The sequence below is a fragment of the Salvelinus sp. IW2-2015 genome, unplaced genomic scaffold (genome assembly GCF_002910315.2).
Source record: "Salvelinus sp. IW2-2015 unplaced genomic scaffold, ASM291031v2 Un_scaffold16283, whole genome shotgun sequence".
NCBI classification, from domain to species: Eukaryota; Metazoa; Chordata; class Actinopteri; order Salmoniformes; family Salmonidae; genus Salvelinus; species Salvelinus sp. IW2-2015.
Window position 1 is genome coordinate 447,279 of NW_019957521.1, and position 10,882 is coordinate 458,160.

A 10,882-nucleotide genomic window follows, 5' to 3' on the forward strand; every position below is an offset into this window, starting at 1 on the left:
CTGTGTGCCACTGTCATCCAACCGCTGGGGGGCAATACTGCAAAATATTTGGCATTCAAGCAGCCTTCCAAGCATTATTTTGTTTTACGTCATTGCTGTGCGACTAACGACCGATAATAAAAAAGGAAGCTAGCGAAACCGTTGACTAAATGGTCGAACATACTGCCTTCTATTGGTAAAGAATATAATATCAACATTATTTATGAAAGACTCTGTCTATCCTTGTAGAAAGGTGTTTAGAGGTTTGCATTTTGTAGAGTTTGGAATTGGATCATGGCAAACGTAGAAAACTGATCTGCAGCTAGCGTTAGCTGGCAAACTAGGTAGCCTAACAAATTAGCATTCAATGAAACTTGAAACGTTACAATGTTTCCCTAGTTTATTATGTATTCGAGCTCTAATAACTACCTGTTAGTTCAATAAGTATTATCTATTTGTTTTACAAGCATGGCACTCGACAAAGCTGCACTCCCCTTAATCTCACAATCAATCAATGGCGCTTGATACTGGATTATGTTATTGCGGACTGATTTAGGCTAGACAATGACGCTGTTGGCTTCCCCTTGTCTCTTCTCCTAGTTGGGATTTGAGTAACACCGCCAGGGAGGGATGAGGATTCGGCTGCAGGGCTCAGGCCACGCCGCTGGCCTCCTCGCCGAACTCAACCACTGCCGCCTGTCTCGCCTCTTCTGTGATGTCATCCTCCAGGTGGGGAGCCGCGCCTTTGCAGTGCACCGCGCCGTGCTCGCGTGCGCCGGAACCCACTTCCGCAGCCTGTTCTCGGGCAGGGGGACCCAGATCGTAACCTCAGGAGCCGGAGCCACGACAACGTACACTCTGGATTTTGTGTCCCCGGCCAATTTTGAGAAGGTGCTGACTTTCATCTACACGGGAGAGATCTTCACAGACCTGATAGATGTAGGAGTGCTGTATGAGCTGGCAGAGAGGCTGGGGGTGAGAGAGCTGGTGAGGGCCTGTCACGCTACCTTCCCTGACCTGCAGCAACCGGGCTCTGGCTCTGCAGACTGTGTGGTGGATGGAGACCTGGACCCTGACATGGTTGCAGCTGCTGCTGCTGGGTCATCCGTGTGCTCGTCCTCTGCAGCGTCTTGTTCCTCCCTGTCATCATCTGCTGGTCCCTCGGCTGCTCCTACTCCAGCGGCGGCCCCCTCACCTCTCCCCCAGGGCAGCAGGGTGGCCAGGCTGGGCCGGGGTGGTGGACACACAGCCCCTCTGTCCCTGTCCCTCAAAGCAGAGGACGTCCAGTCTCACCTGGGCTATGGACAGATGGCCGAAGACAAACGGCTACAGCTGACAGGAGATCAGCAGAGTTCAGTAGACATGTCCACTGTAGCTGTGGTGGCTACACCTGGACCTCCCCTGCAGCTGAAGACTGAGGAGGTGGTGGTGGGAGACGGGGTTGGTAACGGTGAGGAAGAACAGATRGTAGTTAGTGGGAGTAGGGCTGGTTCTGTACCTCCATGTGTGTCTGACTCCTGCTCCTACCCCGACTCATCAGCCCAGCTGGGAGGGGACATCTGTGGGGTGAGGGAGGCCCCCATGTCCTCCTCTGGAGACCCCCTGGACAGCCTGCAGATGGGAGTGGTGGAGGCTGGGGTGGGAGGGGTGAGCTCTGACCACGCAGGGGTCATCTTTGGGGGGGAGGATGATGAAGATGATGATGAAGAGAATGAGGAAGAGAGAGAGCATCTGCAGGGAGATGAAGAAGGGACTGATGGAGGAGTGGACCAGTGGAGACAGCTGGCTGGAGAGATCATTGAGTTGAGCGATGGCGAGAACTACATGGAGGAGGAAGATGAGGAGGAGGATGAAGACGAGGACTTGGTGTGTGTGGAGAACGGAGCAGCGGTCAGTGCAGGAGGTGTGAACACTGGCCAGGTGTCGTCGGTGCAGGGTATAATGGCGTGTAAAGCCTGTGGAATGGCACTGTTGRCAGACTCCGCTTCCCTGAGGGCCCACGCAGAGACCCACCTCTCTGAGACAGGGGCCTGCAGGGTGTGTGGGGCATCTTTCCCCGGAGACCGTGGCGCCAGCATCACCCACGCCCTGTCCCATGTGGTGTTCTCTTGTGACATGTGTCATCTCCAGTTCAACAGCCAGGCCAAGTTGGTACGCCACCGGCGCCAAGCTGCAGCCAGGTACACCCTCCCCAGTCAGCTCCACAACGCCACCCAGGGGCACAACGGGGAGCTGCAGTGTGCTGTCTGTAACAAAGCCCTCACCAAGGACTTCCAGGTCAGTTTGGTTTGCTCCACTTTTCCTGAGTGATTGCGTTTTGGCTAATGGCGACGGTAAAATATATAGATTGACATAGCTCAATCAAATTCATTGAACTCGAGTACACCTATTGCATTGAAGTGGCTAAGACATCTATTATCCCTCCTTGTATTGTTGACATACTGTCTCTCTCCTTCCCCCAGGTCATCAGGGATCACCTGCTTAGTCACGTGTCTATCCAGTCACTGAGCTGCGGTGTGTGCCAGCTGCCCCAGCCCTCCCTGTGTGCCCTGCTGTGGCACGCCCTCACCCACCTCTCCCTGCCAGTCTACTCATGCCCGCTCTGCGCCTGCGGCTTCCTAGATCGCCCTCTGCTGGACAGACACATGTTCCTGCATGCTGAGGAGGCCGCCACTGACAGAGAGGCCATGAGGGCTCATAAAGCAGCCGGACCAGAGGGAGAGGAGGAGCTGCGTTGCTTCTTATGCCCACAGACCTTCCGCTCCGCCTCAGCCTTCCAGTACCACCTGAGCTTTCACACCAACGAGGCCCAGGGCAGCCAGGGGTGGGCAGGGAAACGAAAGGCTGACCAGATAGAGTACCCTTCCTCTTGCTCCTCCTCCTCCCCCCTGGASGCAGGCAGCCTGGGGAAGCTGGGCAACATGGGCTTCGGCCTGGGCTCCTTCAGCCTCTCAGACAAGCTGCTCCAGGGGGCCGTGGCGGCTGGCTTTCCCACGGGCCTCCTGTCCAATGGGAACTCCATGGGTGGCACCATCCCCCGGGAGAAATGGTACCGCTGTCGCTTCTGTGGCAAACGCTTTGCCCACTCTGGCGAGTTCACCTACCACCTGCGCATCCACACTGGGGAGAAGCCGTACCAGTGCAAGGTGTGCCTGAGGTTCTTCCGAGGGCGCTCCACTATGATCTGCCACCTGAAGACCCACGCCGGGGCACTCATGTACCGCTGCACCATTTGCGGCCTCTACTTTTCCACGCTCAAGCTGGTGTCCTCCCACATGGACGTTCACAAAGACCACCTGCCTCCAGACTTCAACATAGAGCAGACCTTCATGTACAACGACCACTCCAAAGAACCCCTCCCCGCCCTGGACACCTGATCAGCTACTCCTCTGGTGTCTTTCACTTCCTTTTCTTCCCCCCGTCTCTTTGTCTGCCTGTCTCTCGCCCCTTCTCTCCCTCTCTTTTCCACTCGCTTTCAATACCTCTTTCTGGTTGTGGACCATATCTATAGCCGTGTAGAATGTATTTCACTTGTTTTATGTCTGTATTTCAGATGGTATTATGGATCGAAGAGACCTGTTTTGTAGCATAGTGTCGCTGGAAAGGTCATCTTTCTTGGAAGAAGCTTAGCCACTTGGTGGCAGTATATCTATTGTGGTCTATGGAAGGAAGGACGTGCTACTGTTTACAACGCAAGTCCATTGGCTTTTCCTAAGTTGCAGTCAAACTTTGTCTTAAGTGTCTTCTTACTCAGTTTTACAAAAAATGAATAACATTTTTCTATCACTGTAAGCATTTTGTCAGTTACATGTTCATCCATTTTTATATTAAACACGTGACAGACCATTCATGTGTGTCTGAGTGAAACACAATATTTGCCACGCTGCACCAAGCATATGTACCCATTAACATGGGTTAAGTGTACCTGACCAGTCATACTTTGTAACTGAAGAATGGGAGGATGAATGAGGCCTTGCTGTATCTGTTCCCTAGGAAACCATTTAGGTAGATCTTCCTCAAAGCATTTGTTATGTTGTGATAGACTATAATGCAGACATTATATAGTAGTTCATATGTGTTACTGATCAGATGGTATGAACGGTAGTTTCCAACCAGAGTGCCATTTAGTCACGCAAGAGGTTTAAAAATTCACAGGAAATCATGTCTGCCTTGTCTCAGCATTTCAAAGGCACTACGTTATGAGTATTGTGTTTTGTAGACTTGTGGTCCTTCAAGTGCTCACTTTGGGTATGATGACATTTAAACAACTATTTGGTGTCTCACCTCATCAGTCGGATTAAACTATTTATTATTTTATGTACTTTTTTAAAATGAGAACTATGAACGTTGGCCTTTATATCTCGTTTCTAGTTCTGAAAAGAATAAAGTAAATATAACAAATAAATGTTGATCTCATTGTCTAGTTACTTTTCGACCTAACCCTAATGCTTTGTTTTTTCTTCATTGTATTTGATCTGTTATGTCCGCTGCCACAGAATAGTACATTCATCATTACATTTTAATGATGCATATGCATTATGCACAATTTGCGTGTTTATCTAGATCCTGCTTTAGGGACTGGTGACCTTTGAACCTGTAACGGTGTTCTGTTCTTGGTATGCTGCTTCCTCCCATTGTGCTGTATGTGAAGTGAAACCTAAGCCTTTTCTCCCTCTTATTACCATGTCAACATCGTTAAACCAACATAAAATTCCTTCCGGACTTCCCAGTGAAAGCAAACTCAGGCAAGTATTAAACTAAAAAAATGACTGATTTTGTGCAATCAGACCTGTGTTGAAATAATACTCAGGGTATTTTTTTATATTACTTTCAAAGACATTTGGAAGTATTTAGATATTTATTTGAAAAGACTAGTTGAATATTGGAATGTATTTGGAAATACTCACACTAACATGCATTTAATAACCCATGCATTTGAAGATAAGTACTTAAATACTTTAAAAAGTAGGCTATTTATAGGAAATTTAAATACTTTCAATAGAAGTAGTTGATTTGGGACAGATTTGAAAATACTAAAATAAACAGAAAATAAGTATAAATAACTAATCAAATATATAATTTTACCCAGGTCTGCATAAAAATTATAACATTTAAGAGATGTTTTCCAGTTACAGATTAAACCTAGTCCTGGACTGAAAAGTAAATTTAATGGAGAATATCCATTGAAAGTGCTATTTAGTCCAGGACTATGCTTAATMTCTGGGAAACCAGCCCATAAAAAATGTAAAGATGGTGCAGTGAAATGTGTTGTTTTAAAAGGTCAGTCATAGTAGTAAGGCAGCCCGTAGCAAATTRGGGTTAAGTGCCTTGCTCAAGGGCACGCTGACAGTTATTTTCACCTTGTTGGCTTAGGTATTCGAACCAGCGACCTTTTGGTTACTGGCTCAACACTCTAGGCTACCTGCCTCCTTCTACGTGAGCTATTCATAGTCTTGCCTTTATTTTTCCCTATTGTAAATAATCAAAAGGTGAAGTTGATATTGATATTAACACAATCATTCTGTTTGAAATACTTTTATTCAGCTTTCAACACATTTACAAATTCAGCAGAAAAAAAACGGTTACTGTGGAAATTAAGATTTGTTTATGTGTTTGTGTAATCAAAATGTTTTACATTTAGCAGTTGCATTTCAATTTTACAAGTTGTTTATACTCAGTTATAAGTATAAGAGGAAAATGTTTATTTGCGAGGAAGCTTCTCTTCACCCTGCGATGTAATGACTAATTCTGTCCTCCAGAAGTTCCTAGATATTGGTGCCACAAGTTCCTGTGGAAGTTCAAAGAAAAAAAATCTGAAAGCGTTTCCTTCCTTCCTCTGTTTACAACATTATTGATGTGCTGAATGAGAAAAACGGGAGACAGATGAGGGACAGAGAGCCCATCATTTACATTACTATTTCTTAGTGACCAAGGCTGAATCCTGATTCTCCACAATTCTCCATAAATGTGTACTTGCACACTGCTGGTCATGTTCTCTTTTGTTTTATAATGTAAAAAAACTCCCTTCAGCCAATGCTTACACCAATCAAATACTTTGAAATGAAAGTGTGGAAGTGTACACTTTGGGAGAAGGGTGAACAATCTGGACCCAAGAGAGTCAGACTAAGAAACCTTGTCTTGTGCCCTGTCTTTTAGCCTGTGAAGGCAGCACACGCTTCAGTAACAGCTCAAGTGCTTTTTTCCCCTTTCCTACATTGTCCTTCAGTGATGATAGCTAGTTAAGTCTCAATGTGACACTGTGGTGCTTCCTTTTTCTACAACCCAGCAACATCAGAGTGACTGGTGCTCATGTTGCTAAGCTTGCGTTGTTTCTTCCTAGTGTCTGGTCCTCCTGCGTTGGGTGCAGTTTCTTGGGGATTCGACCCTCCTGGACCCTCCCTGGTTGCATAGTGGACCACAGCGTTGATCAGGTTGGAACGGAAGCTCTTGCTGAGGAAGTTGTAAAGGACAGGGTTGGCGATGCAGTGGAAGAGCGACAGGCCCTCAACCACACTGTAGGAGTTGTAGAGCACCTCCACTGTGTTGCAGCTGAACACGTGAGGGTCCAGATCATTCACCATCATCAGGAACAAGACCATGTGGTACGGCAGCCAGCAGAGGACAAACACCAGGGAGTAAACATGCACCAGCCAGACGTCCCGTTTTCCCTGCACGTCTGGAGCGGAGCGCACYGCTCGGGCTATCAAGATGTTACAGGTGACGATGACGGAGGCCGGGCCAAGGAACTGGAAGATGAGGCAGAGGAAGGAGACGGAGACGAACCACTCGGTGTAGTTGTTCTCTGGCAGCATGTAGCAGCCCGGCTCGTCCCACTCCAGCAGGTCCATGTGGACGTTCTCCAGCAGAGCCAGGAACAGGGAGAGGAGCCAGAGACCACCGCAGAGTAGCCATCGGCGACGTCTGGCCACGGGGAAGCAGGCGGGAGACGAGGGCCTGGACAGGGACAGGTAGCGCTCCAGGGTCATGAAGGCCAGGAAGAAGGAGCTGCTATAGAAGTTGATCACGTAGATGAGGTGGGTGACTTTACACAGGAAGCGGCCCCACAGCCATACCTTGTCCATGGTCACCTCCAGCATGTAGAAGGGCAACATCAGAACCACCATCAGGTCCGACAAGCTCACGTTGATAACGCAGAACAAGACGCCGTTGGCCGAGTGGCGCCGGCGCCAATTGACCCAGACCACCAGGGTGTTTTCAGCCAGCCCCACCATGAACAGCAGCAGGTAGAGGAGGAACAAGGCGATCCGCTGATAATCCTTATCCAGGTTGAGGGTGCACTCGTAGACGAACCAGGGCGTGTCATTGAAGAAATTTAACGAGGAGTTGTGCAAGTCAAATTCGTTCATTGTCTATTGAAAGCAGAGGAAATTGTTAGCCGTGTTAGGAGTTTAGAATTGGGATAATCAGATTAAAGTCAGACATAATGTAAGCAGTGGAGGACGTGCAGTGGTGAAACATGCATTTCTGGCTGGTTTTGAGCTGCAAAATGAAATGTGAGGAGCATTTCACACCAGAGAATTGTCATGAAGAATATATATATATATAGTTTTTTTTATCTACCTGAGACAAAGTCAGACACTATGGCGTATGTGTATACTAGCTAATTTGAGATAATCATAATTTGCTGTTTTCCTCTTTACTTATCATAATAATACAGCCCAAAAATGCATGAATAAATTACTTTGTGTAGACCATAATGAGATAATTAAATAATAAATATGAATATTCGCAAATTAAGTTTTTCATTTTTCACTCTTAGAGTCTATCAAGTCTAAACTCAAATCATTGAAAATTCTACTAGAGTTGAAGAACAGCAGGAAGCCATACTGTTGTGATACATACAGTACCTTGATGTGCTGTGGCGAGGAGAACCTGGTGATAGATGATGAGTGGTTAGGAAAGGTCCCTCAGGGCAGGGGGTTCTGGTGGTCTGCCTGCCTGGGGAGTTAGCTGAGGCTTGGAGGAGCGAGAAGGCTGGACTGGCTCTGGGGTCCTGGAGAATCTGTGCTTAGTTCAGGCTGACTGGACTGACAGACAAAGCCCTCTCTCTCCTCCCCCGTCCTGTCTTCTCAGTGCCAGAGTTGACAGGACATCCTAAGAAGGGGGTGGGGGTTGGTAGTGTGGAGAAGAGCAGGAAAGCCTTGATGGCTGTGGAGCTGCTAGGGGGGAAATACTGGCCTATGTCCCAAATAGCTCCCCATTCCCGATTTAGTGGAGTACTTTTTATTGCCTTGTTAAAACTAATGCACTATATAGGTAATACGGTGCCATTTGAGAAGCTGTTACGGGGGGTCAGTGTGACTGGATGGAACAGGGAAAGCAGCCTACCTAGAATCTCTACCTTTACCTCCATAACAGCTGCAAATTTAGCATTGTTGCTTAGTACATCACACATATTGTATGCTCCTCTATCAACCTTTTATGATATTTTCCTTCACATATAAAGTGGTAAATACAGTGCATTTGGAAAGTATTCAAACCCCTTGCCTTTTTCCACATTTTGTTAAATCAAAAATTGATAAATAAATGTTTTTCATATCAATCTACACACAATACCCCATAATGATGAAGCAGAAACAGATTTGCAAATGTATTACATTTTAAAAACGAATACCTTATTTACATAAGTATTCAGACCATTTGCTATGAGACTCAAAATTGAGCTCAGGTGCATCCTGTTTCCATTGATCATCCTTGAGATGTTTCTACAACTTGATTGGAGTCCACCTGTGGTAACATGATTTGGAAAGGCACACACCTGTCTATATAAGGTCCCACAGTTGACAGCGCACGTCAGAGCAAAAACCAAGCCATGGGGTTGAAGGAATTGTCCAAAGAGCTCCGTGACAGGATTGTGTCGAGGCACAGATCTGGAAGAAGTTTGGAACCACCAAGACCCTTCCTAGAGCTGACCGCCCGGCCAAACTGAGCAATAGGGGAAGAAGGGCCTTGGTCAGGGAGGTGACCAAGATCCCGATGGTCACTCTGACAGAGCTCTAGAGTTCCTCTGTGGAGATGGGAGAATCTTCCAGAAGGACAACCATCTCTGCAGCACTCCACCAATCAGGCCATTATGKTAGGCCAGACGGAAGCCACTCCTCAGAGGAAGGCCCAAAACATTGTCAAAGACTCCAGTCACCCAAGTCATAGACTGTACGGTACCAGTGCGCCAAGTCTAGGTCCAAATGGCTCCTTAATAGCTTCTACCCCAAGACTGCTGAACAATTGATCAAATGGCCACCTGGACTATTTACATTGACACCACACCCATTTGTTTTTACACTGCTGCTACTCACTGTTTATTATCTATGCATAGTCACTTTACCCCTACCTACATGAACAAATTACCTTGACTAACCTGTACCCCCGTACATTGACTCAGTACCGGTACCACCTGTATATAGCCTCGTTATTTTTATTTAATTTTGTTTTATTTAGTAAATATTTTCTTAACTTTATTGCATTGTTGATTAAGGGCTTGTAAGTAAGCATTTCACGTTAAGGTTGTTGTATTCAGCACGTGTCAAAAACTTGATTTAATGAAAGCCTGCTCCAGAGTGCTCAGGACCTCAGACTGGGGCGAAGGTTCACCTTCCAACAGGACAACAACCCCACACAACAACCCCACACAGCCAAGGCAACGGAGTAGCTTCGGGACAAGTCTCTGAATGTCCTTGAGTGGCCCAGCCAGAGCCCGGATTTGAACCCGATCAACCCGATTGAACCCGATCTGAAAAGACCTGAAAATAGTTGTGCAGCAACGCTCCCCATCCAACCCGACAGAGCTTGAGAGGATCTGCAGAGAAGGTGAAAAACTCCACAAATACAGGTGTGCCAAGCTTGTAGCATCATACCCAAGAAGACTCGAGGCTGTAATCGCTGCCATAGGTGCTTCAACAAAGTTTTTTATTTGACCTTTATTTAACTGGGAAAGTCAATTAATAACAAATTCTTATTTTCAATGACGGCCTAGGAACAGTGGGTTAACTGCCTTGTTCAGGAGCTCAGAGACAGCTCAGGGATTTGATCTTGCAACCTTTTGGTTACTAGTCCAACGCTCTAACCACTAGGCTACCTGCCGCCCCAAAGTACTGAGTAAAGGGTCTGCATACTTATGTAAATGTGATATTTCAGGTTGTTTTTTTTAACCTGTTTTTGCTTTGTCATTATGGGGTAGTGTGTGTAGATTGAGGAAAAAATAAAATTAAAATAAGGCTGTAATGTAACAAAATGTGAAAAAAGTTAAGGGGTCTGAATACTTTCTGAATTTCTCTGTCCAGTTATTCTGTGGCGAACAACAAAACTATAATTCTACCAATTGTCTTCTAAGATTAAACTTGAGTAAAAACACAGTTTAGTTGGTATGAAGGGGGCTGTGTGATAAACCAAAAAAAAAAAATCAGCCACTTAACATAAGACAATCCCAGGAAGCCCTTTTAGCCGTAGAGGAGTGATGAATGGCAGAGAGTAGGGGGACATTGGAAGCCTGTGGTACATCAAACCTCACTGGAGTGAGCGAGCCCTTTTATCTGAACCCCCCTCCATCTCTCCCTGTCTGATGTTCGTCTCAGCACCCACTTTGAAATCACTACTTTAACTACAGTAGCTTGGCAGCCACTCTGCACAGCCAGTTGTAGGCAATTATTTTACTTACATGTCAATACATTGTTTCATCTACCTTGGAAGGGGTGTATTTCCCGAAAGCTCTGTAGCATTAACATCATCCTTTGGCCGACCTATGAACTTAGTGCTATGAATTTGGGCGGGAATCACCCCTAGTCAGTTTTCCCATTGAAATAGTGAGTCAGATCATTAAGTCGTCAACACCTGTCAGGTTAGGTGACAAAGCAAAAGACATGATATCAGCATTGGGAAACCACTT

The 10,882-nt window shown here is 46.4% G+C and overlaps 2 protein-coding genes across 3 annotated transcripts; one reads left to right on the forward strand and one right to left on the reverse strand.

Moving 5' to 3' along the window:
• Window positions 1-77: 77 nt before the first annotated feature.
• LOC112080363 (zinc finger and BTB domain-containing protein 39-like) lies at window positions 78-4,384 on the forward strand. Its single transcript, XM_024146096.2, has 3 exons — window positions 78-175; window positions 580-2,256; window positions 2,442-4,384. The coding sequence occupies exons 2-3, from the start codon at window positions 610-612 to the stop codon at window positions 3,354-3,356; spliced, it is 2,562 nt and encodes an 853-aa protein (XP_024001864.1). The 5' UTR covers window positions 78-175; window positions 580-609; the 3' UTR covers window positions 3,357-4,384.
• Window positions 4,385-5,587: 1,203 nt separating this feature from the next.
• On the reverse strand, window positions 5,588-8,069 carry LOC112080365 (G-protein coupled receptor 182). 2 transcript variants are annotated; one of them, XM_024146098.2, is made up of 2 exons: window positions 7,848-8,069; window positions 5,588-7,349 (listed from the first exon to the last, which is right to left on the reverse strand). In XM_024146098.2, the coding sequence occupies exon 2, from the start codon at window positions 7,344-7,346 to the stop codon at window positions 6,255-6,257; it is 1,092 nt and encodes a 363-aa protein (XP_024001866.1). In that variant the 5' UTR covers window positions 7,347-7,349; window positions 7,848-8,069; the 3' UTR covers window positions 5,588-6,254. The 2 variants fall into 2 exon arrangements, with proteins under 2 accessions (XP_024001866.1, XP_024001867.1); XM_024146099.2 differs by having other exon boundaries at window positions 7,843-7,962.
• Between the last annotated feature and the right edge of the window lie 2,813 nt (window positions 8,070-10,882).